The sequence below is a fragment of the Acinonyx jubatus genome, chromosome D1 (genome assembly GCF_027475565.1).
Source record: "Acinonyx jubatus isolate Ajub_Pintada_27869175 chromosome D1, VMU_Ajub_asm_v1.0, whole genome shotgun sequence".
Taxonomy (NCBI): Eukaryota; Metazoa; Chordata; class Mammalia; order Carnivora; family Felidae; genus Acinonyx; species Acinonyx jubatus.
The window spans coordinates 55,817,707-55,845,575 of NC_069390.1; the positions used below are offsets into that span (position 1 = coordinate 55,817,707).

Genomic DNA, 27,869 nt, shown 5'->3' on the forward strand with positions numbered 1-27,869 from the left:
AAAAACTCTGCTAGATGTGCCCTGTGGGAAAACTATGATCAAAAGTTAGGTTTAACCTATGGAACCTTTCTAATCTAAACTAGGTACACAAGATCTGTAGAACTGAGAAAAAACCAAACCTCCACATCCTCACTTTACTGTAAAAAGTCAGTAATTCAAAATACTTTCAATATTTTCTCTGTATGTTCTACCCATACTCAGGAAATCTGTGGAAACATTGGCAACTTATTACAGAAACTCATTAGTGCTGCCAGGAGCTGTGGATTCCAGTCCTTCTCTACAACTTATCAGAAGTCACTTCCCCTTTCTGTGCCCCAGTTCCCTCATCAGTTAGAAGTAGAGGCTAGACTAGACATTCTTTAAAGGTTCCACTTTTAGCACTTTATTGCACATTATGTCATAATAATGACACAGTACCTCTGTATCTTCACAATCAGACCCAAAATTCATTCATTCAATAAACATTTATGTAAGCAAGGCATAGAAAACACAAATATATTAAATGACCCCACTCACATATATAAGTACTTCAGAACTGTGGTCCTACTAAAAACAAAACTTGGCTCCAGAATTCTGTAGTTTTGTTTTTTTCTAATCACACTTAACTAGGGCTGTGGAATTTTTATTATCATATGCTATATTAACAACCCTTCCCAAAATAACAACGACAACAACAACAACAACAACAAAATTCTCCCTATTAAATTGTAGCTCACACTTCTTAAAAAAATTTTTTTAATGTTTTTATTTATTTTTGAGACAGAGACAGAGCATGAGCAGGGGAGGGAGACACAGAATCTGAAGCAGGCTCTGAGCTGTCAGCACAGAGGCTGACGCGGGGCTTGAACTCACAGACTGTGAGATCATGACCTGAGTTGAAGTCGGACACCCAACCGACTGAGCCACCCAGGTGCCCCTTGTAGCTCACACTTCTATTCCTCTCCTTTAAATCACTCATAGCCTGAACTCATTAGGGGTTTTCCCTCTACTTACTAACTAGTGGGAGCACTACTGCTTCTGAATGTATCTTTTCCTTGCAACAAACCATTAGTTCCTTAAGAACAGACCCAACATCTTATTTTTCTTAGCATCCCCAGTAAGACCTTTTTATAATTTATTTATAATCCAGAGCAAGACTAATCCAAAAGAATGTGAAACGGTTCATCTTATTATGATATAAAAATAAGACAGTTTAAAGTGAAAATGAATAAAAACCAGCTGGGACACACATTCCAAACCAATCAAAATTCAGGTCCTATATCTACCATATATCTGCCATGTGATTACTGGCAATTTACAACCTCTCTAGTCAGCTTGTTCATCTATAAATGAAGATACAATGCCATATCTCACAGAGACAGTAAACCACAGAAGTTAACAGAACTGATTGTCCAGCCAGGCACTACTGGCTGGATTCCAGTCTGAGCTCCATCACATATTAACTGTGTGATCTTGGGCATCTTATTTATCTTCTTTGGGTCTTACTGTCTTCATCTGTTTCAAATTGTGATAACACACTTTTACAGCTGATAGAAGAGTTGAGTGAAATGATACATGGAAAGTATTTATCACATTGTCAGGCACACAGTAAGTACTCAATAAAAAGTAAATACTCATAGTAGGCATTATCTCTAGGTTGTTTATAAAGGTATGTTATATAAAGGCAAAAAAAAAAAGGCTCTACACTTTAAGTGCCATGAAATGTTTGGAATGCCTTATTACAATTACTCATATCCAAAACTATGGAGCAAATTAACAAAAACGAGGAGAAAACAGGGGCGCCTGAGTGGCTCAGTTGGTTAAGCGGCCGACTTCAGCTCAGGTCATGATCTAGCGGTCCGTGGGTTCGAGCCCCGCGTCAGGCTCTGTGCTGACCGCTCAGAGCCTGGAGCCTGTTTCAGATTCTGTGTCTCCCTCTCTCTCTGACCCTCCCCCATTCATGCTCTGTCTCTCTCTGTCTCAGAAATAAATAAACGTTAAAAAAAAAATAAAAACAAATTCTTAAAAAAAAAAATGAGGAGAAAACAAAAAATTGTCCAAAGGCAGTTGTCTTAAACCACATTTTGTATATATAGTTCCTTACAGTTCCCTCTTTTGCATTTTTGGCCTCTTTCCACAAATCTTTAACACCGCAGTAAAGCAGAAGTGGAGTGTAAGCTGCACACTTGCAACCAACAGAAAAGGTGAGGCCTAAGGTTTTTCCATCAAGTTGGGACAAAATTGCCACGTCTCATCCTCCTGGCCCTGCAGGCTGCCTGAGCAGAAATTGATAATCTGTAGATACCAGGAAGGCCAGTTTAAACTGAAGCAGCGGGTTCAATTTAAAATGTGATTTTTGTTGTTTTTTCCCAAATACTACTAAAATGCAGTGGTGTCTTTGGATCTATGACCTGCTCTGCAGGATGACACAAGGCAAAGCCAAAATATGAAGGCAGCAGAGGGCATAAAAGGACAGAATACAACAAAAACACTCAAAAAGCCAGCATAGCATGATTATCAACGTTTCATGTATATGTATTGATTAGACCAATATGTGTACAGTCACTATGGTACAATTATGTTTTAATGCATTATGATCTGTGTATAAGAAGAGTGCCAAAGAAAAGGCTGATCTGTGTTCCATATACAGAGTCCTAAACTATCAGAACCAGAAAAATTGTTAGAGGTCTCCAGCTCAGCATCATTGTTACTGTGGATGCAGGAACTAAAGGAAAGAGGCTTATCCATGGCCACGCAGGCAAGTCAAGGACTAGAGTTGGGATCAGAACCCAAGACTAGGCTGATTATGGACTTGAGTTTAAAGTGTAGGAAGGGAATATATTAAAAACCTTGTCATTTGTAGAGAAATCTCCAGAGACAGTTTAAGAATCCTCATATTTACATATGTCACTATCCATAAGTGGGAGAGATTCCTTAGCTAAGTAAACCACTCTCATCTACCATTGCCTCATCAAATGCTTTTCAAATGCTCTTCTCAGGAAAATGGGAATTACAAATGTCATGGACCTCTGAGGCTGCTCCAGAATAGCCAAAGCTGCATATGGTAAGTTCATCCAAGTGAAATGTCTAAAATAAAACCCCAGAATAGTAAGACAGAGTTCATTACCCAGTTGCTGTCCAAGGTTCCTACAACTCATCTTTGAAGAGGGAGCACATCTGCAGTGGTATCAATAGAAATAAAAATTAAATCCTCAAATCCAGAATTCTATGCTTTTTAAAAACTAGCCCCAACCTCCACTTTCCAGTACTCCCCTCCTCAAAAACACTCTAGGCAAATTAGCAAGATGCTTGGCTTTCCAACTTTGTTTAAAGAGGAAAAGAAGTATGTCCTCACTTCTCCACAAATCCTGTGCCTTCCCTGTGAGTTCAAATCCTAACCATCCTTCAGGCCCAACTCAAGACTCCCAACTCCAGGAGGCTTTCTTTAAAAAGTGCACATTAAAGTGATCTGCCCTACTCAAGGGGCTTTAGTGTCACTCAACCTAATTTGCTGAACCAAATCTGGAGAACCCCTGAGTTAAGTGCCCCAGAGGACTGTCCCCAGGTGGGAGGCAGGGGAGAGAAAATGGTAGCCATCCCTACATTGTTTGTATAGTATTTATTGATTCAGGAAACAAACACAAAATTCTGAATAAAATGACTTGAAAACTGAAAATAAAATAAAAATAAAGTGATCTGTCCTCTTTGGCTCCACACCTTTTTCACCTTTTCCCCCCAATGTTTCTGGCTGCCTGAGTCCTACCTCCCCTCACTTAATCCAACCTGTGCTCTAGCCACATCAGTCTAGTTGCTTCTCTCCATGTACAGCCAACACTCACTGCCTCTGGAGCTTGGCTCTGTCTGGATCACTTTTCCCCTGTTAAAAGCATACCAATCCAGTAAAAGTTTACTAGAAAAAAGACTGCACAACTTGGACTCAGAATACCTGAGTTAGAACCCCAACTCCATTGACTCATAGCCAAGATTTCCATCCAGGCCTACCTATCTCTTTCTTTCTTTTTTTTTTTTTTTTTTAATAATTTTTTTAACGTTTATTTGTATTTGAGAGAGAGACAGAGACAGAGCATTAGTGGTGGAGGGGCAGAGAGATGGAGACACAGAATCTGAAGCAGGCTCCAGGCTCTGAACTGCCAGCACAGAGCCTGACGTGGGGCTCACACTTACCAGCCGTGAGATCATGACTTGAGCTGAAGTCGGACACTTAACTGACTGAGCCACCCAGGTGCCCCTACCTATCTCTTTCTACTAGGCAATACATTCTCCATATGTAAAATCAGATAATAACAAATCTGAGCATATCTAATAACTTGGGCTCTCTGAAGGATATAAAGGTATAAAAGGCATGATCTCTGCCTTCTAAGAGCTTATGATTTTATATGAGTGAGAAAAAAGGAGGTAGCAGGGTCTAGTAGGTAGAAAAAGTGACCTGGAGTTAAGGCATCAGAGTCCTAGTCTCACCTATGGAACAAACTCTGTGGAATCTGGGTACTTTCCATTTATTGGGTCTCAGCTTACTTGCTCTGCAAAATGAGCAGGGGTTAACCAGGGTTTTTTAGGGTCCTCCCAGCTTGGATATTCTGTGAAAAATAACCACAGTACTAGCCCACTCATGAGGTGAGCCAAAGGGCAGTACAGATAATGCCTAATGTAATCAGAAACAAGCTGCTGAATTCAATGGAAGCTGCTTTGTGCCTGGTAGATCCAGTGGAATCTTTTGCAAAGGAGAAGTGGGAAAGTTGAAGCCAAATGATGAAAGTATCTGCTGCTAAGAGGTCATGGCTAATCACAGGAACACTTCTCATTCACAGGAAGCTCTGCGCAAACTCTCCATTCAGGTCCCAAGGTCCCTGCCCACACAAAGGAGCCTGGTTGCCCAGAGAAGAGGTACCAGTCAGAAGACTCTCAGGATAGACAATGGATAAAGTTAAATGGGACACAGCCCATCTTGCCCAAAGCTGAGGCATCTTGAGCTTTCCCAGTCATCAAGTTTTTCCTTGCCAGACCAGGTAACAGCAGGGCTCCAGATGCTGAATTTTTCAAAATATGTACTGAATCTCAAATCCTTTCAGCCAAAAACATAGTTTTGCTTTGCTTTGTAGGACTTACAAATTTCAAACAGCAGCATTTTTGTAAGCACCAGAAATAGTAAAAAAGGTTTTATAATTGGTCAGATTCACGTTTAAGTCCCAAAAACTACTTACTATCTACATGACCCTGGGCAAGAAATTTAATGCCATTAAGTATTAGTTTCCTCATCCATAATGATATGACTAAGAATCTCCAACTCACAGAGCTGTCCTGAGAATTCAATGAGGTAAATGATAAAAACATTGCAGTCATTCAGTGTGAATTTCTCCTTCCTTCCTGCTCCCATATCATACTGTATTTACTTCTAGTATAACATTATTATTATCCTTATATATCTCTTTATATATATATATATACACACACATATGCTGTGAGTATATATGTATATGTATACGTATATTTGTATATTTACATACTGTTTACATATCTATCTCTGCCATGAGATTGTGAACAGCTTCAGAGCAGGGACAGTATTTTAATCCACATTTAACATCTCCTAAAACAGTGCCTGGCATATAGTAGAGGCCTCAGGAAATTGGATGAATGTGTCTATTATGTGTCCAGTCCTACACTAGGTGCTATAAGGGGAACAAAACAATGATCACAATAATGTTAAACATAATAAGACATAACAGCAACAAACACATAGCATTTACTGTGTTTCAAACACAATTCTAAAGCCTTTAAGTTAATTCTTTTCCTGCTCCTGTATCACACTTTCAACAACCTGATGATGTAGGTATTGTTTTCCCCACTTTGTGATGAGAAAACTGAGGCACAAGAAGGTTAAATAACTTGCCCAAGTCCAGAACAGGCAAATCCAAAGAGAAAGAAAGTAGTTTTTCGTTTGCCAGGGGCAATTAATGTATCAGTGGGCCTCTGCTACTTTAAAATGTTTTTATTTATTTTTGAGAGAGAGACAGAGACAGAGAGAGCACACATGAATGCAAACAGGGGAGGGGCAGAGAGAGAGAGAGAGGGAGACACAGAATCTGAAGCAGGCTCCAGGCTCCAAGCTGTCCAGCACAGAGCCTGACACAGGGCTCAAACCCACAGACCACTAGATCATGACCAGAACCACAATCCAACGCTCAACCAACTGAGCCACCTACGCGCCCCAAGGGCCTCTGCTACTTTAAAGAGTAAGAATGTCTGCAGGTAGGGGCACCTGGGTGGCTCAGTCAGTTAAGTGTCTGACTTTGGCTCAGGTCATGATCTCAGTTTGTGAGTTCTAGCCCAACATCAGGCTCTGTGTGGTCAGGGAGGAGCCTGCTTTTGATTCTATCTCCCTCTCTCTTTGCCCCTCCCCCACTTATACTCTCTTAAAAGTAGAACACATGGTAGAAAGCCCTTCATTCGTTCATCCAGAAATATTTATTAAATGCCTTTTTTTTTAATGTTTGTTTATTTTTGAGAGATAGAGAAAGAAAGAGCGTGAGCAGGGAAGGGGCAGAGAGAGAGAGGGAGACACAGAATCCGAAGCAGGCTTCAGGCTCCTAGCTGGCAGCACAGAACCCAACGTGGGGCGCGAACCCACAGACCGTGAGATCATGACCTGAGCCGAAGTCAGACGCTTAACTGACTGAGGCACCCAGGTGCCCCTTAAGTGCCTTCTATGTACTTGGCAATGGATAAAACAGACATGATTCCTGCCCCCATGGAGTTTATTGCCCAGTGGGGAAGACCAATATGAAACAAATAATTACAAGTATACTAATAAATTATTTTTTTAAAAATACACATTGCCATGGGAACTCAGAAGACACAAGAGCATGTTGGCATAGAAAATTTAGATTGTAAGGCACCTTCAGGGTCACGAGTCCACATACTTTTCTGTTTTAAGCAAGTGAATAGTAAACAGTCTTTCGCCATCCCAGTCTCTGCACCGTCACCTCTCATGTAGGTAGTCTAGAATCCAGGTCACCTGATTACTACAGGGTATTGCTCTTTTTGCTATTTTAATTCATAGATTTGTAAATCCAACAGAAATAGATGTTATCTATTAACAGTTAAAGAACACTACTTAGGGAGGAAAAAGTCTGTATAGGTCATGATGGATTGTGCTTGCCCATTAATTCTCTGAGGGTGCACTTCTTCAGAAATAAGTATTTCTGTCCCTCAAAAAGATCAGGGAAAAACAACAATTCGTAAGTATCTTAAATACTGTATAAGCCTGGTTTTGGTTCAGGGACACCAATAATTTTTTTGAAATACCTAATATGACCTTGAGTGTTTTTGAACATGAAGGCAGATACTAATACTACAACATAAGATAGGAAGCATAAGCCATTCATGTTAAGGTCAGTTACAGAAGTGGAGATCAGGAATCATTCCTTTCAGCACAGGCCATAACTTAATAGTAAATGCCTACATGGTACCTGCTTGGCTCAGATGGTTAAGCCTCCAACTCCTCGTTTTGGCTCAGGTTATGATCTCACCATGCATGGGACAGACCCCCTGCATCAGGCTATGTGCTGACAGCATGGAGCCTGCTTGGGATTCTCTCTCCATCTCTCTGCCCCTCCTCCACTCACTTGCACTCTCTCTTTCTCTCAAAATAAATAAATGAACTTAAAAAATAGTAAATGCCTATAAAAAAGGGCCTTAAGAAACTAGAAGAAGAGCAAATTAAATCCAAAATAAGCAGAAGAAAAGAAATAATAAGAGAGCAAGATCACTGAAATTGAAAACAGAAAATCAATAAAGAAAATCAATGAAACCAACAGCCTGTTCTCTGAAAAGATCAATAAAATGGATACTAAGAAAAAAAGAGAGAGGACACAAAAGACGAGTATCAGAAATGCAGACATCACTATAGATCCCATGGAAATTCAAAGGATAATGAAAGAATACTATAAACAACTCTAAATGAAACAGATCAATTCCTTGAAAGACACCATCTGCCAAAACTCACACAAGAAGAAACAGATGATCTGAATAGACATCTATTAAAGAAATCAAATCAATAATCAATAATCTTCTAAACAGAAAGCACCAGGCCAGGATGGGTTCACAGGATGGGGTGAATTCTACCACTTAAGGAAACAATTATACCAATTCTCTACAATGTCTTCCAGAGAATAGAAGCAGAGGGAATACTTCCTAACTCATTCTGTGAGGCCAGCATTACCCTAATACCAAAACTAGACAAAGGCATTACAAGAAAACTACAGACCAATCTCTCTCATAACCATAGATGCAAAAATACTCAACAAAAGATTAGCACACATATTCTTAAAGAACGTAAAATGAATTATACACCATGACCAAGAGGGATTTGTCCTAAGTATGTGAGGCTGGTTCAACATTCAAAAATCCACTAAGGTAATCCATCATATCAACAGACTAAAAAGAAAAATTATACAATCATATCAACAGATGCAGAAAAGTTTCTGACAAAATCCAACACCGACTCATAAAAATTTTTAGTAAACTAGTAAGAGAGGGGAACTGTCTCAACTTAATAAAGACCATCTACAAAAAACTACAGCTAACATACTTCATAGTGAGAAATTCCAACTATTCCCACTAATATCAGTAACAAGGTAAGGATGTCACCTCTCACCACCCTTTTTTAAAAAATCATACTAGAAGTCCTTGCCAATGCAATAGGCAAGAAAGGGAAATCAAAGGTACACAGATTGGGAAGGAAGACATAAAATTGTCATTTTTCACAGATGAAATTATCATCTATGTAGAAAATCCCAAAGAATTAACCAAAAAACCCTCCTGCAACTAATATGTAATTACAGCAAGACTGCAGGATACAAGGTTATTATATAAAAGTAAATTTACTTTTACTCACCCAACCAGTAGTATGCAGCAGAAGTAAAATGTTATGTGACTTCCGAAGCTTAGTCAAAAATGGCGATTCAGAAAAAATTTTTAAATGGCCATTCAGCTTTTGCCTGGTTCTCTTGGATACTCCCTAGAACACATCCTTTATTCATTCAAACTTTCAACAAATATTTGTTACGAATCCCTACTATGTGTCAAACCCTAGACATTGTTTTAGGTAGTGAGAATGCAACAATGAACCATTCAGCCACTGTCCCTGTCTTCAGAGTTTATACTCTAGAGGAGGAAGATGATGAAGGGCAGACAGGACAGACTAAATACATCATATAATTACAACTTGTAAGAGATGCTCATAAAAAAGCAAATAGAGATTTTCTTGTGAATAGCAAGTCAAGAAAGGACACTCCAAGGTAGTGACATTTAAACAAGCCATAACAGAGGAGTAGTTAGTCATAATGGAGGAAGGTTCAGGGAAACATTTTAGGGAAAGGAATAGCATGGGCAAAGGCACCAAGGCAGAAAGGAACTTGATATGCTCTTAGAGGAACTGAGAGAGTGTGGCTGGAACAGAGTGAACATGGTGGAGAACACACAGGAACAGAAGATAGATTTTTGAAGCAATACTGTTAAGTTCATCATAGATCAGTGAGAGTAGCATATCAGCAAACTCACCTCTTATAATTTATTCTTTTAAAGCCAGGTTATATAACTTCAGATATAAAACAAAAGAACTCAAGTAATAAGTGCTGATACTCAATGCTGTAGGACTAGATGCAGTCACATAAGCAAGCACATTATGCAAAAATGGGAATGTTTCCAAGACAAAGGAACATATGGTTTGAAGGCCTTCCTGTAATTAACCTCTTTAGAATTTCAGGATACAGAAAGACAGAACTGACTTTCTCATTGCCTCATTAATGGTGCATTTCATAAATCATACCTAATTTGACCTAGTTTCTTTAGCAATCTTCTCAAAATGCTTCTCTGAAATTATAATTCATAAATGGGGAGGATGATCAAGCTTGTCACCAAAGGATGCCCTGTCTAAAAAGAAACAGCCCCTTTACAGAATTCAGAACATCAAAGGGGCTCCCTACATATCCTGCCCAAAGGCTTTGTCCTCTTATCAGGTGTCAAGCCCTTGAAAAAGAAGAAATGGGCTTACACATTATTTCACACTACTGTCAAACATCTGTTTTTGCACCCAAAGACAACTGAAATAATGAGCTGAAAAAACCATTACTGGCAATGGCTCCCAGAAAACCACCTCACAAGCCTGAGACCTCCCAGCAAACACTACCTTAACAGCAAGGTCCTTTGGTCTAAAAGACTCTCTCTTACACTGGTTGAAACCGGTAAGTTCCAAGTTACAAATGAGCTGATAAAATTGTATTATGGTACAGCAGTTTCAGGAAGTATGTTACTATTTTTATAATAAGATGGATTTTAGTTTTATAATTTAAAAGGATTGGTGGCTTTTTCTGCATATGCAACCTAGCCTATTATTGTGGTTCTTGGTACGAGCCATAAAAGAAGGAGCCCATTGGCCCCCTCTCCAGGAATAGTCTAAATAACAGGACAACGACTCTATACTCTTGTCTGCACTGTTGTTGCAACACCTGTGGAACTCTCTGAAGGCATTGCTCCTCAGGGACAAGAAAACTGAGACACACCTACCCCTACCTACATTGGGACCCTCTTTTCCTCTCCACTGAGCCCAGGGCTGGCAGGAGATAAACACAAAGTTCTGCTCTTGTTTTTGCTCACATCCGGTCATGAAGTTTGCTCTGCTGGTGAATAACAGCTCTTACCTTCATCTTCAGAACTTAGAAATCAGTGTTTAACAACCACAAAGCAAAGAAAACCAAAGGAACATGCAGTTAATGCCTGTGGACAAGAACAGTTTAATGGTAATAACAATGAAAAGGGGATAACCTAGTATTTGAAGTAAACCACAAGGGCACTGACTCATACTGAGGCCTTCACCCTGGGTTGAATCTTGTTCAAGAGTTAACACATGAGGGCAAAGAATGAATCTCTAGCACTAGACAATGGGATTCCTTGCTGAGAATAAAATTCTCACGCATGATAGGAGAGCAATAAATCATTTGCAGAAATGACTCAAAGAAATATCTGGAGCACAGGAAATTCAGGAGCACTATAGTCCAATGAAGAGGTCAGAGAGGGAATTCTCAAGGAAGTTGAAATTGGAGCTTAGAAAAGAAGGAAACGTACCTTGCTAAAGGGGGTGGGGGACACAAAAAATGTAGCAGGACAAAAGCTTGCATTCAAACTGTCTGACTCCCAAGCCTAAGCTATGACTTCCCTCTCTTACAATAGGAATATTTTGTCAGGTGCCAATGAGTGATTTTTTAAACATGTGTGTGTGTGTGTGTGTGTGTGTGTGTATGTGTATAAAAACATTATTATAGATTATGTATTTATTTATATATAATATGTATTTGTACATATTTATTATATATAAATACACACACACACACACACACACACACACACACGTAATTCCTGTAAAAGAGCTATCCCTAGTCCATCAAAAGGGAAAACAGAACTGCCAAGTTGGCATTCACAAATCAGTTCTATAGTAATTTATTACCCCAGCATCAGCTACTCAGGAACTGGGTCATTGGGACTCTTGTTTGCTAGGTCAGGCACTTTGCAGTGTCCTAGATGCAGAGGCTGTAATGACCAACATAAAAAATATTGAGAAGGCTCTGTTGGAAGCACAAGCATTCACTTGTATGATCACCTCAAGGCAGGCTGGAGGATAAAGCACACTGGTAAGAATCAGAGAGCCAAAGGTGGAATCTCAGCTTCTCTAGATATTCACTCTAAAACCTTGGACCCCTTAACTCTCTGGGCCTTATTTCTTTCTTTTTTTTTTTTTTTTTAAAGAATTTTTTTTTTCAACGTTTATTTATTTTTGGGACAGAGAGAGACAGAGCATGAACAGGGGAGGGGCAGAGAGAGGGAGACACAGAATCGGAAACAGGCTCCAGGCTCTGAGCCATCAGCCCAGAGCCTGACGCGGGGCTCGAACTCACGGACCGCGAGATCGTGACCTGGCTGAAGTCGGACGCTTAACCGACTGCGCCACCCAGGCGCCCCTCTGGGCCTTATTTCTATGTAGGTAATAGCCCTTTACTTCCTATGTATGTAGTACTATAAAGCTTATAACAAAAAAGTGGCAGTCTCCTGCCTTACTCCTGATTTCTGCTTCCCAAAGGCAACTAGTTTTAACTTTGGCTCTTTCTCTTGGCATTTACCTCTTTATTTCCAAAAAAACCATGCTTGTACTGGTTATTATTGATTTAATTTTTTGGTCAATTTTAGTTACCATTTATCTTTCTGTATAACATAATCATCACCCCCACACCTATCCATACACATATATGCACACTATTCTTCCACTAACATAGTCACATCACAGTTTTTAGTTAAACTAGTATTTAAGATATACCCATATGATAGAATATTACTCAGAAATCAAAAGGAATGAACTACTGATGTACATAATGACTTGTATGGATCTCAAGGGCATTATGCTGAGTGAAAAAAAGGCTATTTAGTGTATTATTCCATTTATATACTTACCTTGAAATGATAAAATTATAGAGATGAAAAACAAATTAGTAGTTACCAGGATTTGTGGTGGGGGTAGGAGTATGACTATAAAGGGATAGCATGAGGGAAATCTCTGCAGTAATGGGATATTCTCTATCTTCATTGCAGTGGTGGTTACACAAATCTACACATGTGATAAAATGGCACAAAACTATACACACACATTGCACCAATGTCATTTTCCCGGTTTTGATACTGTACTATGGTTATACAAGATCTAACCATTGGGGGAAATTGGGTAGAGGGTATATAAGACCTCTCTATACTATCTTTGCAACTCCCTGTAAATCCATAATTATTTCAAAAATGTTTTTAAAAATTAATATTCAGAGTTCACATTATTATAATGTTTTTCACAACTAAGCCACGTAATGTATTATGACTGCATTGCCCTTCTTGGACAACTAGAATTCTAATTTCTCCTTGAATTAACAGTTGCCTCAGTTTTAATTTACTGAATTTTAAGTCCTTTTCCCCACTTCACCTCCAAAGTCTCCAAAATAATATTAAGGCTCCTTTTAATATCGTCAAAAAAATCAGACAAAGTATTGGTTTCATTTTACCTTTTCTTTAAAACACCCCTCTAGGAGATCTCCACCATCTTGTTCCAATCTGGTAACTCTCTCTTGTCTCAAGACCTGCATAGCTGTGGTCTTGGAATACTTCTTTCCCACCACTCTGAGGTTTCTACTCACCTTTCTATATTGGAATCCCTTGTTCCTAGATCCACGCCTTCCTCTTTCTCTTCCATCTCATTATGATGTATCAAACTACCAAGTTTCCTGAGATAGCATACATGGGAAATAAATCTTTTGCGATGCTGCCTTTTTTTTTTTTTTTTTTTTTTAGTTTTTTTTTTTCAACGTTTTTTATTTATTTTTGGGACAGAGAGAGACAGAGCATGAACGGGGGAGGGGCAGAGAGAGAGGGAGACACAGAATCGGAAACAGGCTCCAGGCCCTGAGCCATCAGCCCAGAGCCTGATGCGGGGCTCGAACTCACGAACCGCGAGATCGTGACCTGGCTGAAGTCGGAATGCGATGCTGCATTTCTAAAAACCTTTTTCTTTTTTCTACCTTCATATCGGATAGTTACTTTTGACTGGGTATAGAATTCTAGGTTGGAAATCATTTCCTCTCAGAATGTAAGGTAATTCCTCCAATTTCTTCTACCTTCCCATATTGCTAGGATGTGTACGACCTGTTAATTCTCTCTGGAAGCTTTTACAATATTCTCATTGTACCCAGTGTTTTGAAATTTCATGATGATATATATATAATTTTTTTTTATTCGTTGTATGGAACATACTTGATTGGGTTTTCAGTCTCTACATATGTGTACTTAACTTCTGAGAAATTATATTATTTGTTTGATTTCCTTCACCCTGTGATCCAACACCTAATTATGAGGAAACTCAGAGATCTAAAGGGAAGAAATAGAGAACATGGACAAGGAAATGATAAAAAAAAAAAAAATCAATCAATTCTTTTGAATTTAAAAACCTTTTACATTTAAATAAATTTCTTTTTTTTTTTTTAAGTTCATTTATTTATTTTGAGAGAGACAGAGTGCAAGCCAGGGAGGGGCAGAGAGCGAGGAGGACAGAGGATCTGAAGTGGGTTCTGTGCTGACAGCAGAAAGCCCCATATGGGGTTTGAATTCAAGAACCGTGAGATCATGACCTAAGCCTAAGTCAGCCACTTAACTGACTAAGCCACCCAGGCACCCCTACATTTAAATAAATTTTAAACTGATCTTCTAACTTCTTTCATCTCCTACCTTCTACTTATTTGTTTTTATTCTTTCTTAAGTTCTAATACATTTAAAAAAAATTTTTTTAAGTTATTTATTTATTTTTTTTTTTGAGACAGATTCAGCACAAGTCAGGGAGGGGCAGAGAAAGAAGGAGAGAGAGGATCCCAAGCAGGCTCTGCACTGCTAGCACAGAGCCTGATACAGGGCTTGAACTCACAAAACCACAAGATCATGACTTGAGCCGAAACCAAGAGTTGGACACTTAACCGACTGAGCCACCCAGATGCCCCAGACTTCCAATACATTTTTAAGGGTCGAAGATTCTTTCTTGTTCTCTGACTATTCCTTCTTTTTAACAGGACCTTATCCTTATTTCATAGAGACAGTATCTCCTTTGATGAGTTTTTTTCAAATTTTCTTTTGCTCCCTACATTGTCTCTCTTGTGCTCTCCACCCACCCCTCTCTTTTGGAGGTAGAGTTCGTTTCATCCATTTCTTTTCATTCTGTCATTCATGTTAGAGGGTTTTTTCCAAATATTAGGTGATCTTTGCCTATTCTCTCATATTTAAGAGTAAGGCACTTGCAGATACACTGTATGAGCAATAGGGCATGTTAACTTCTAGGCTTCCTTGTGACAAGAGAAAGTGACAAACCAGTTTTTTACTGGGGAGGCCCTCAACTTCTGTGAGTCAGTTACTCAGAGAGGAATCCTCCAATTTCCCACCTCAGGAGAAAAAGCGGCCTCCCAGCTTTTACTTCCCTAGAGAATAAACCTCCAATGTTCTGAAATAGTGAAAAGATCTGGGTTTTTAACTGTTCCTTATAACCAATGAACCCGTTTTCAGCTCCACCTCTCAGTCTAACATTCAAGATGCCAAGAACCTCTGCTATCCAGAGCTTTCTAGAGTTCCATACCACAAATGGCTTTCTTTGTTCATATCCACATTCCCTCTGCAGTCTCAGCATTCTGCCTTCCCTAAATCATCCATCACTTATGGCTCTTTTCCATATTCTCCCATTCTCTTAGCCTTTGTAAGTTAATACTAGTTATTTCAATGGAGTTTTTTTTTTTTAATTTTTTTTCAACGTTTTTTATTTATTTTTGGGACAGAGAGAGACAGAGCATGAACGGGGGAGGGGCAGAGAGAGAGGGAGACACAGAATCGGAAACAGGCTCCAGGCTCCGAGCCATCAGCCCAGAGCCTGACGCGGGGCTCGAACTCATGGACCGCAAGATCGTGACCTGGCTGAAGTCGGACGCTTAACCGACTGCGCCACCCAGGCGCCCCTCAATGGAGTTTTTAAAAGGAGGTAAGATGTACATTCTCAATCCACTTTATTTTCATCATAAGCCCTCTTGAAATTCTTGAGAGAACAAAAGATAGAAAGAATTTGAAAGTTCTTGTTAAATTTGTGAATGTTCAGTAGTAGTGTTAGTGGTAAGAGATGTTATTTTTAAACAGTTATGCCAGGGGTGCTTGGGTAGCTCAGCTGGTTAAGCACCCGACTCTTGGGTTTCGGCTCAGGTCATGATCTCATGGTTTGGGAGTTCGATCCCAGCATTGGGCTCTGCACTGACAGCACAGAGCCTGCTTGAGATTCTCTCTCTGTCCCTCCCCTGTTTGCACTCTCTCTATCAAAATAAATAAAATTTAAAAAATAAATAAATAGCTATTCCAATACAAAGGGCTTTTTTTCTCTCTGGTGTTCTAAGGAAGCATCAAGTTTTGTAAATAAAATGTCAAAAGTATTTGCAGTCTATATATCAAAAGATGAATACCTTTAGTATACAAAAGAGCACTCCCTCACCAAGTTGATTAGAGACAAAGAACCTAGCAGGGACAATGCAATAAATGACACAAAATTCACAGAACTACAAATGGCCAATAAACATGAAAACATATTTAGCTTGTCCAGTAATTAGGAAGATGAAAATTAAAACAATGAGGTCTTTTTCTCTCATGAGTATAGCAAAAGCTGTAGAAAGTAATAATATCCAGTGTTGACAAGGTATGACAATGTTCCCAGTGATAATCAAAAACCAAAAAACAAAAGGGCCTTCTTGCTCCTCAATTCTAATTCTAACCCTCACTATGTGACTCTAAACAAGTCACCCTCCCCTCCTTGGGCCTCAATTTCCTTTTGTTATTGTTGTCTAAACAAGAACAAAACCCAGGGTCCCTGTGTGGCTCAGTCGGTTAAGCATTTGGCTCTTGGTTTTGGCTTAGGTCATTGAGCTCATGATTTGTGAGATGAAGCCCCGCTTAGGGTTCTGTTCTGACAGTGTGGAGCCTGCTTGGGATTCTCTCTCCTTCCCCGCCCCCCTTCCCTCTCTCTCTCAAAATAAATAAATAAACTTAAAAAAAAAAATCATCAAGAGTATCTGACTTGCTTATCTCAAGGAGTGCTGCAAAGAAAAAAGCAACACTGGCCATGAAAGAAATGTAATCTTTATACCTCAGAACAATCCTGTAGCATTTATGAGAAGGAAAATGAGAGCATATTCTTAAAAATAAGCTGCTTATTGTTAGCTAAACATCCTATGAAAGAAAGTGAATTTTCCCAAAGAACTACAGAAAGAGAATTAAAAAGAAATCTAGGTTCTGCTTTTGCCATAAGACTTTAAATAAGTCCTCTAATCTCTGTGCTTCAGCTTTGAACATCTCTAAAAATCTATACCTCTGTGACACAGAGAGAAATGAAACCCTTGAACTGAAACAGTTGGAATTCAAACTAGCCCAAGTCTCTTGCCTAAAGAGGCTAAGGAGATCAGAGGCCAGCTTTGTAGAGACATCCAGTTTACTGTCCTATAAAACATTTTTTACTGGCCAGCCCTCCTTCTTGGCTTATACCAAAGAAATAGCAAAATAATGGCATGATCATACCTCATTAAAGGCCTCTAACAAAACCTCCTCAGTCTTGTGTACAAAGCAATGAACCCAGAAATACAAGCTAGTGGAAGTTTTGAACCACAACTCAGTCTTTGTACTCCACTTTCTCTATAGAGAGCAACTTGGAATAGCAATGTCAGGACGACAGCTTGGGAAGGAAACTTTCAGGGGAAACAGTTCTGTCTGGAGACATGGTAGAAAAAGAAATACCAATAGATCAAGTAAAACGGTTCCTAAAGGAAATGACAAGACCTCCCCACTGAAAGAATTAATCAATGAGTATTTATTAAGCCCTGATCCATCCCACAGCAACTATTACACCCTCAGGGATCTTTTCCTTCAGATCTCCTAAGAGCAGTCATTGCCACTATTTAGCACTTAGCATACTCAAATACTATGTGCCAGGCACTGCAACAGATATTTTCATTTACATTAGCCAGTTTCTTTCTCAAACTAAACCTATTATTAGGGAATTACTAGCTCCATTTTACAGATAAATAAATTCAGGCTCAGAGAAATTAACAGATTTACCCAAAATTATGGACCATTATTATTGTCATTATTATTTATCATTATTCTCATTTTAGTGAAAAGGAAACTGAAGCTCATACAGGATAAATAACTATTAAGTTGCTAAGTAGCAGAATGGGATTTTGCCCAGGTGATTGTGCTATTATAGCCCATACTAATTCCACTATATGGCTTTTCCTGTTCAATGCTAACCCACAAAATGAAACTAAGATTTCAACTCTAATGAGCATGCAGTTAAAAATAAATGACATGTGCAGGCTTTCTTCAGTTCCTTCCAAAGAATAAATGTCATTACTTCTGAAATGCAGTTAAGCAGCAGCATTTATGGCCAAGGAAATCAAAGGGGAAGGTAACTATCCTAAGATTCCCTAGTCAATGATAGTATCAAAAGAAATGAAGGAAAGGTGACATTGGCCCAAGGGCTTCTCACTGTCATGTTGAAATCACACTCCCATGTCAGCAATCAGTGGTCATCCCAGTGGATATTCACAAAATAACTAGCTGAATAATCTGATTAGCAAATCCTGACATTATTGGTCTCTTCCAATGCTTTCAATGAAAAGCTTTTCTTATTAACACTATCTCTCTCAGGCCACATGCAATACTCTGACCCCTCAAGCAATAAGACAGGCATCTGGGTCCCCAGCATTGCCTGGCTGACAACCAAAGAAAGGAGTAACTGACTCTCAAACCTAATTTACCTAAAGGGTCTACATGTGCTGGCTCAGAAGCAACAAAACACACTAGCCTCATAAATTTTGTGTCCTAACAATAATTAAGTGGTCTATCTAATTTCAGGTCCCAGAAAAGGAAAGAACTGTGTAGGAGCAAGAGAAAAGAAGTTTAATGTAGGGAATGCATCAGAACTCTTTTGTGAGCTGCTAGTGTGGGATTTGGAGAAAGAATACCCTGCTGCCAGACAGCAACTGCTCCACAAATCAGATATCTGAAGCTCAGGCTCAAACTGGCTTACTTGAAAGGCCAGCTATTAGCAAACACCATCACTGCAGCCTTGCAAGTACTGCTATTTGCTTTGTTGTTACTTGTCCAGCCCCAAACGACCAGAAAGAGAAAATCAATTCCACACATTTATATTGCCATCAGCTAATAGAAACTCTGTGCTTGTATGCTTGTAAGCTGGGAGAAAGGGATAGAGTATTGCCCTGTTCAAAATTTTACAACAGCCAAACCTGAGCTCATATCCCACTTTTGCAACTTACAGGCTGTATAACTTTGGTCAAGTACCTCAACAGTCCTGGGCCTCAGTTTCTCCATCTGTAAAATGGGTATAATACAATGGGCTCTAGGGATGAAATGAACTAAACTGCACATGACACATAATACATTAATCTCTTTGCTCTTCTGAGGAATATACTTATGTGCACACTAACTACTTCAAATTTCACAGCATCACCCTTTTAGGAAAGGGGATATGTTTAATTTCATATTAAATATATGAACAGGAAAATGTTCTCATCTGATGCAAGGTATGCACATGACAGGCACAAGACAAATGGCATTCAATAAGGTTTTAACTGCTAGGGAGGATGCTCAGTTCCAATTTCTTCCAAGATAATCAGACTTACACCAACCTAGAGAAACACCTAATTTTCTCTTACAGAGTCTTTCCTTCATTCAAACAGTATTTACTGAGCAATTCTTTAGTGCTAGGCTCCTTCTGGGGCAATGTAGATACAGAGACAAATATGACACTGTTCTAGCCACTATCAAGCTCATGGTGCAATGAGGAAAATAAGTATCAAGATAGATTAGTACAAAATGGAATGTATTACTTGCTTTAAGGTTCCAAACAAATTCTTCATTGCCCTGCTCTGTGATACTGGACTGGACTCTACAGGCTACATGTTTCCATTCCCAGGGGATTCATGTCTATTTTGCCAACAGAGCGTGTTGGAAAGAGATTACAAAGCTAAGAGAGAAAGAAGGGACTTTTACAGTGCTTGGTTTTTTCTACAAATCAGCAAGTAGATCAGCATGCAGGGGATCATGGCAGATTTCAGCACAGTGGCTTTCCAGGTTTTGGGGCGAGCACTCTCCAGCCAGTTTCTTCTTCACCACAGCAGAAAGCAACACATTCCTACAGCAACCATACACTCTCCTCAGAGGCCTGAATTTCAGCCTTGTGGAGCTCTCTTTTCTTAAGCTTGTAAGTTCCTTCCTCATTTACCTTTCCTTCAGCCCTAGGGATGGTACCAGTTTTCTGCAGTTACTACCTCTATTACACCTTAGAGTTTCTTTTTATCTCTTTTGTAGTTAACTACTTTTTATCTAGTTAACAATTCTTCATATTAAATTTTACCTGTTCAAATTATTAGTGTGGTTTCTAACTTTTCAAGTGGACCTTGACTGCTGTAAGTAGAATAAATGATGTGATACTGGTCATGGAGTCCAACCTTCATATTTTACAGATAAGAAACTGAAGTTTGAAAGATTGGAAGTGACCTACCTGCCCAAGGTCACATGATGGTAGAACTGGAATTAGAATTCCTGCATTCTGGTTCTCAATAAACAATAAACATGTACCAAGCACCTATTCTGTGTCCAGGCTCTACACTGGCTGTTGAAAACACAACAAAATGAACTATACCAAAATCCCTGCCCTCAGGGAGCTCACTACCTAATTGTGGAGACAGACACTAAAAAAGAGAGAGTTGTAGGCAGAGTGACAAGCCCTAAGACAAAAAGAAAAGGAATTATTAGCTCTAGGAGGGTCAGCAAAGGCTTCTTAAAGGGTCTCACTGCACCATGTTTTATTCCTTAAACTAAAGGATTCCTGAACTGATTAGAAGGTTAAACAACCTCAAAACAAACCTATACCCAAGGCTTAAGAAATATAAGTAACCGAACGATAAACCTCCACTCCAACCATAATCAGAAACATCATTAATAGCAAATCCTTCTAGAATAGAAAGCAATATAGAAACAAATCATGGATGAACACTTGTCAGTATTAACTTAGGAGGCAACTACACTGGCTTACAAAGGGCGACAGGAGTTGGGATAAGACAACAATCAGCTATCAGCCTGGAAAGCTTTATAGAAGAGTGTGTAATTGTACTAAGCTCTGAAGAAAGGCTAGCAAGATTGGAGAGATGTAGCCTATCTCAGAGAACACCCACATGTGAAGAATACACCTAGTGAGTTGACACAGCATAGTAAGAAGGGGCCTTGACAGTCCTAGATCAGAGAGGAGGCCTACTTTACCTTACTCTCCAGTTCTAGCTGAATCAAGCTTTCCACTGCTTCCCTCAAACAATAAGCTCTTTCATATTTCTAAGATTCTGCATATACTGTTCCCTCTGCCTACAATGCCCTTCGTTCCCTTTCTGTCTAAAGATGTGACCCATCCTGCAAGGTACAAATCAAACATCATCTTCATTGTAAATTTTTTTCCAGTCACTCCTCTCACTCTTGGTCTGGTCAGAATTGATCATTCCCTCTTCAGTGCTCTTTGTGTATCTCTCAATTATAGTGCTTTCTTAAACTACAATATAATTATTTGTCTGTGTGTGCCTTCTCAACCAGACCATAAAATTCCTAAGCAGTGTCGATTACTATTCCTAGTAAACAGCAGGAGCTCAATAAAGGTATACAGAATTGTTCTACTGAACTGTCTAGACAAACTCAGCCTTTAAGCCTCAGAATGAATGGATTTCAGAGCTCTAACATTCCCTGATTCATGATTAATCCCTCCTGGGGTCTAGAACATTGGCTGTACTAGAAACTCAGTAAGTTATTTCTACTTGAGAGCTTAAATATTTCCTTTTGCCAAACTGGCAATGCAACTGTGTATCTTTAGTGTTTCCACTAAGGGAATTAAAGTTTGTTGCAAGTCCAAACATTACAGTTCTTTATCCTCCTTCCTTACATAAACTGGAAAAACAGACTGAGAATTCCAATCAGCTGAAACCTTCCCAGGGAAGAGGACTTGGCTGTTTACTAGTACTTCAAACCATTGCTGTTAATATGCACATGGCTGGCGTATTTTCTCTTTTGGCAGTTCATTCAGAGTGAGGAAGTATCATGCACTAAAATCAGAGAGCAAGACTTGGAGTCAAAAGAAGAGAATGAGTCCCAGCTGTGCCGCTCTTTATTTTGCCAGGTGACCTTGAACAAGTCATTTAATCTAAGCTTCAAACTCCCCAGAGAGGAAATAGAAAAAATATTACCTGTTCCCTGGGTTACCATAAAGATCAAATGAGGACTATTCCTTATTGTGCTGAATGCTAATCTTATGAACTTGACCTTCTCTGTAGAAGGCCACTTACAGAGAAGACAGAGAACACAAGGGTTTAAGTCAGACAACCTGAGATTGCTCTTCCACTCAATTATGTGATATGAACACATCATTTAATCTCTCTGAAACTCAAACTGCCCTATACATACAACCGGAATAATCCTACCTGCCCTACTACCTTGTAGAATTACTATGAAGCTTAAAATAATGAGATGATATGGATGAAAGCAATTTATTTGACAAGCTATGAAGCTTCATTGCAATACTTCACTTGTATGGAATTCAGTGATCCAACAACCTTGTCTTCTGGATCACAGAGAGAACTAGAAAGCAAGCAAAAACACCTCTTCAAAGCCAAAATAACTGTCTTTATTTTAATTCTTCACACTTTACAGGCAGTAGAATCCCTAAGGCCTCACTTTTCCTTTACAAACACATCTAATAAACTCAGTAATTTCAGAGCACCACATACAGTATGTGAGAAGTGACAAAGAAGAAAAGGCAGAAAAATAATTCCAAAACAACCACAAGATATATAAAGCACAGTACTCACCAAAAAAGAGGTCCTTAGCTTTTTGTTTTTCTTCTCAAGTACAGCATCAGATAGGTTAGTATAGAATACAATAGCTCCCATGGCCATCAGTGCAACACAAAAAGGCAGAATAATTGATGTTCACAATAATGAACCTGAATCTCAAGAAAGATGAAATAATATTGTCTATTCTGAAGAGGGGAGTATATAATTTAGACCCCACCTTTGGACTTTTTATAAGGCATAAAATCATAAAAACAAAGAGAAATGAGAAGAGCAACAGCCACCAAATATTGAAAGCTAGAAAGCAGCAATAATCAGTAACTGACATCAGATCCAAGAAGGATAATACTGAGCCAGCAGTGGAGGGGGAGCGGGGGGGTGGGGGGGGCAGAGACAAAAAGTAACCTGATTTGCTATTTCTGTGGAGGTTTTGTAGAAGCCCCACAAGTTTCAGAAACTGGTAGCACTATGTTCAGGGTTTCTTTTTCCTCTGAAAAGGATGACAGAGGGTCTCTAGATAAGGGAATAGCAGGTACAGTTGAAGGCAGGGTTACAATAGTGAAAATAAGAATGTTAAGTAAAATCAGAGCCTTCCTCTCCCAGTCAACTTCCAGACCACTAGAGCCAGGCCAAGAACATCTAGGAAGAAGACTAGAACAATCTGACCAGCCCTAGTGGAAAGACCTACTGATGCTGACATTGTAGGTGCCTCACCAATATCCCAGGCAGATCACCATATAGTGAGGTCCACAATCAGTAAGCCCCACCAAAATATTTAAAATTTCCAATCAGCTTTTTAGTATCCCATTTTAATATGAACAAACAACCAAGGATCACCAGATATCTGGGGGAAAGCTCCAACATGAAAAACAGAATTCAGATCTTATTCATATCAAATTTGAGAATCCAAATGAAAAGTTATATGAAAAAAAGCCTAAGTATAATAATGATGCTCTGTCAATGATTTATCATTGATTAAACGATTTAAAAATTGATTTAATCATTGACTAAATATCACAAAATTAGATCAGATGGACCTACATCACCAACCTGATAATAAATAGCTCTTTCAAAACCTAGTGATTCATTTTACTGATGACTATTCATTTCATCAGGGATAAGAGGTATAATAAAATACAATTTGCTAAGTCTTGGCAAAGGCTGTATTAGATCTGTGTTTATTTTTCTAATTCTAAAGATATCTGTTGTAAATGGATCTACATATGAATGGAGTGTCCCAGTGAAGGCACTAAAATAAGTCAATGGGTCATGAATAAAAGCATTAAGAAACATAATTGTGTCTACTAATCACTAATGCTAAACATGTAGATTTTTGTAAATACAAAATTCTAGATGAACCTAGAGGAGGGAAGTCTCTCATCCCATGGCACCTCACTTTCAGAAGTCAGGGAGAACGTCACAGAAAACATGGTTTTTGAGAAAAGTTTAAAAAAAATTTTTTTAATGTTTATTGATTTTTTGAGACAGAGAGAGACAGAGCATGAACGGGGGAGGGTCAGAGAGAGGGAGACACAGAATCTGAAAGGGGCTTCAGGCTCTGGGCCGTCAGCACAGGGCCCGACGCGGGGCTCGAACTCACAGACCGCGAGATCATGACCTGAGCCGAAGTCGGACGCCCAACCGACTGAGCCACCCAGGCGCCCCAAAGAAAAGTTTTAAAGAAAGAAGTCTGTCAAGTAAAACAGAGGAATAAGAAAGAGGGGAAATACAGACAGCAGAAAGACTATCAGGGGCCAAATACATGAGGACTGAGGGATTGAGAAGCATCACTGGAGCACAGGCAGGAGCAGTGGGAAACAAGGCTAAAAGTGTAGGTCAAGACCAGACTGAGGAAGACCTCATATGTCATAGAAGGAATCTGGACTCTAACCTAGAGGCAACTGAGAGCCAATGGAGAGCCAATTAAGATGACCAGATGTGAAATCTTGGAAAAGCTCATTCTGAGGATATTACAGATTTGGGGGATGGGAAAGGAAAAGGTGGTGGCTACAATCTTCCAAGCTATACACTTACTGCTCCCAAAAGGCAGGTCTCATACTTACAAACCCCAGGTTCTGCTCTCACCTTACCACGAAACAGATTATTCTATCTCTAAGAAACCAGTAGCTACCAGACACACTCTAATGGTCTCCTGAGGAAACCAACATCCGAAGGCCTCCACTGCCAGGTTCTTTATTCTTCCCTCCTAAGGTCTTCTTTAAAGGCACAAAGATTATGTTATGTCACCTTACCAGAGTATACCTCTCTGCCTGGTTTCAATGAGTGTGGCAAATTCCAGCCACTTCTCAAAGCTATGTTAAACTAACACACACATGTATATGTGTCTGATTTCTCCATGTACATTCCTTAAGGATGACGGGAAGAAAGATGGGAAGAAAGATAGAAAGGAATATTTAATAAGCACCCATTTAATGCTTGATTCTTTCCTATAAATTCTTATTTAATCCTCATCACAACCTTAAACAAGGTAGATATTTATATTCCTACTTTTAGAGATGAAGAAATTACCATGCAAAGAGATTAAATGATATACCCAAGATCACAGAACCAGTGCAAAGCAAAGCTGAAATTTAAAGCCACGATATGCCTATACATTTACCAAGGCTTTTCTACTACCTCACACTAGTTTCCCTGTATCTTATTTTATTCATTACTTAATCTCCACTTTACTATGTCTACTGAATTGCATTATACTGAGCCACTCACAGAATAGATCAACAACCTGGAAAAACAACCAAACAACAACAGCAACAAAAAGTACACATAGAAAACTTGGGACAATAGATGTAAGTAGTAGTAAGGATAGTAGAAGCAGCAGCAGCAATCCCAACAAGCTCTGTGGAGCCCTAGCTGATACCGGCAAGGACAGAAATAGCCAAAATCCATGCTGACAGACCTCCATTCCAAAATTTTATCTCTTCTTCAGCCAGCCCCAGCAGAGTCCTTGGTAAAATACTGCCTAAAGTACTGCACACATCACAAATGAATTCCAATAAGCAGATGCAATCTCTCCCTGAGGCATTCTCACTCTCCACAAGAACTGGAGAAAGCTTTTGTTCTCCATCTGAACAACTGCCTGCAAGCACTTGGTGGTAAAGGGAAATTGGGTTTGAGAAGCAGATGGCTTGTCAAAGAGCCTAAAACCTAAGGTGAAGAGGAAGCAATTTACTAAAACCAAACATTCCAAAAGAGAAACCAAGGTATCTCTGAGGTGACAAAGAATATCATCATAGTCATGATTTGCCCTCCAGAGGGTCCCCAAAGCACCCTGTAGAAACAGAAGCCAAGTCTTACAGACTAGCTCTAGATGCACTGGTCCCAGAGTTATCACCACAGGTTAATATTAACATTCTGAATTTTTCTAAAGTAAGCATCACTTGTTTACAACAACTGTGTTTAGTTATGAAGATCTGACTATGGAAGGACTCTGAAAAGAGAAAGTACTATTATACCAATTATACCAATAACTATTATTATAGTACTATTACACTTGGCACAAGACAGATGCTTAATTACTGTTTGCTCAATTGACCTGAAAAAGAGGAGAAATTAACATTTAATACCTTCTGATTATCAAAAATGACCTTACCAGTTTCCATATACTTTATCTCATTTAACCCTCAAAACAATCCAGAACAAGTGTTAATCATCCTAATTTTATATATAAGAAGAGAAGTTCAAAAAAAAATTAAGCTACTTGCGTGGTTAGTTATTAAGAGGGAAAAAGTTGTGATTTATTAACAGTATCAGCAAATTATATGGATACTGGAATACCTGAGTTCTAGTGTTAACTATGCCAAACTGTTTGCAACTTAAGCTAAGTCCCTTCCTCTCTCTGGATTTTAAATTTCTCCCCTAACTCAACAGTGATACAACATTTAACTTAAAGACTAAATTATCTTGAAACTCCAGGAATATAGGACACACAATCAAGACCCTACTAGACAAGAAACTCTCCCTTGTTGCCTAGTGTTCACTCTGCTCTGCTCTTCCTCTGGCTACACTCAATACTAACAGCTTACCTCCACCTGTCCATCAGCCATTTCTAAGCCGGAAGCATCCTTTCCAGGGCAGCTCACCACCTGTGCTGGATGCTTCATTAAGTGTAAAGCTGATACTGTACTTTGCTGGAAGCCTGGTGCACAAATGTTACCTGGAGATGAATAAATCATTCCAGTTGTGTTGGGTTGCAATTGTAAGGGCAGCAGCTGTGGGTCTAAAAACAGATGGTCTTCTAAGGATAGAAGACTTCTCTCCTATCTGATTTTCCTAAGGCAAGCAGGTTTGGGTCAGCAGGAAGCCTGGCTGGGAAGTGGCTGAGTAGAGCTAGTATCCAGTGATGAGGAAAGATGACAGAAATGCACATGCAGTTTCTTTCCATAATAAATGAATATATCAGAGGCTGCAATTACCAGAATCCCAACCCATATTTTTATACTTACTCATCAACTTCTAAATCATTTTCTTTTCAGTCCAACACTTCTTTCTTTGATTTTAATACAAAGGTGAGCTCAGGGAGACTGCCTAGCCTGAGCACAAAAACAGAACTTTAAGATCTGCTGACTAAAACAAATTGAAAAGAAAAGAAAAGAAAAGAAAAGAAAAGAAAAGAAAAGAAAAGAAAAGAAAAGAAAAGAAAAGAAAAAGAAAGAAAAAAAGAAAGAAAAAAGAAAAACAGACTAAACTTACTGGATGACAGTGGAATGAGTGCCTAGGACATGGTCAATAATAATAGTGTGCAGTAAACATACGTTTAATAAAGTAATATTCCAGGCACCATCCTAGATGTTTTACATACATTCTCTCATTTCATTTTCAAGATACCTTTATTTTATTATCTCCGTTTTAGAGATAAGGTAATTAAAACTCAAGAAAGTCAGGTACTCTGTCCAGAGTCACACAGCAAATCAAATGAAGGGAGTCATAACTGACCCTCCAGGGCTAAATGACTCCAAAGCTCTCTGCATCTTGTCAACCTCCTGTCCTACCAATGGCTTCCTTGCTGTTCCTCAAACACATCTAGCTCATTCGTACCTCTGGACCTTTATGTTTCTTGTTTCCCCCATCATGTCTCATGGCTTTCTACTTTAGATCATTCAGGTCTCTGCTAAAATGTCTTCACTTCAAAAAGGCTTTTTTTTTTTTTAACTTTTTTTTTAGTGTTTACTTATTTTTGAAAGAGAGACAGAGCATGAGCAGGGGAGAGGTAGACAGAGGGAGAGACAAAATCCAAAGCAGGCTCCAGGCTCTGAGCTGTCAGCACAGAGACTGATGCAGAGCTCGAACCCACGAACCACGAGATCATGACCTGAGCTGAAGTCAGACACTTAACCCCAGGCACACCAGAAA

The 27,869-nt window shown here is 39.2% G+C and overlaps 1 protein-coding gene across 6 annotated transcripts in view; it reads right to left on the reverse strand.

Annotated features, from left to right (window-relative positions):
* FAM168A (family with sequence similarity 168 member A) overlaps positions 1–27,869 on the reverse strand; it is a 203,157-nt gene that overhangs the window by 99,182 nt on the left and 76,106 nt on the right. For 2 of the 6 annotated variants that reach the window (XM_053203662.1, XM_053203656.1), the window contains exon 1: positions 13,092–13,361. The exons of 3 other annotated variants lie outside the window; for them this stretch is intronic. In XM_053203662.1, the coding sequence (XP_053059637.1) occupies positions 13,092–13,172 (81 nt within the window). In that variant the 5' untranslated portion in view covers positions 13,173–13,361. Of the gene's footprint in view, positions 1–13,091; positions 13,364–27,869 lie in introns of those variants that run through there. One more of the 6 variants, XM_053203661.1, reaches the window with a different exon arrangement.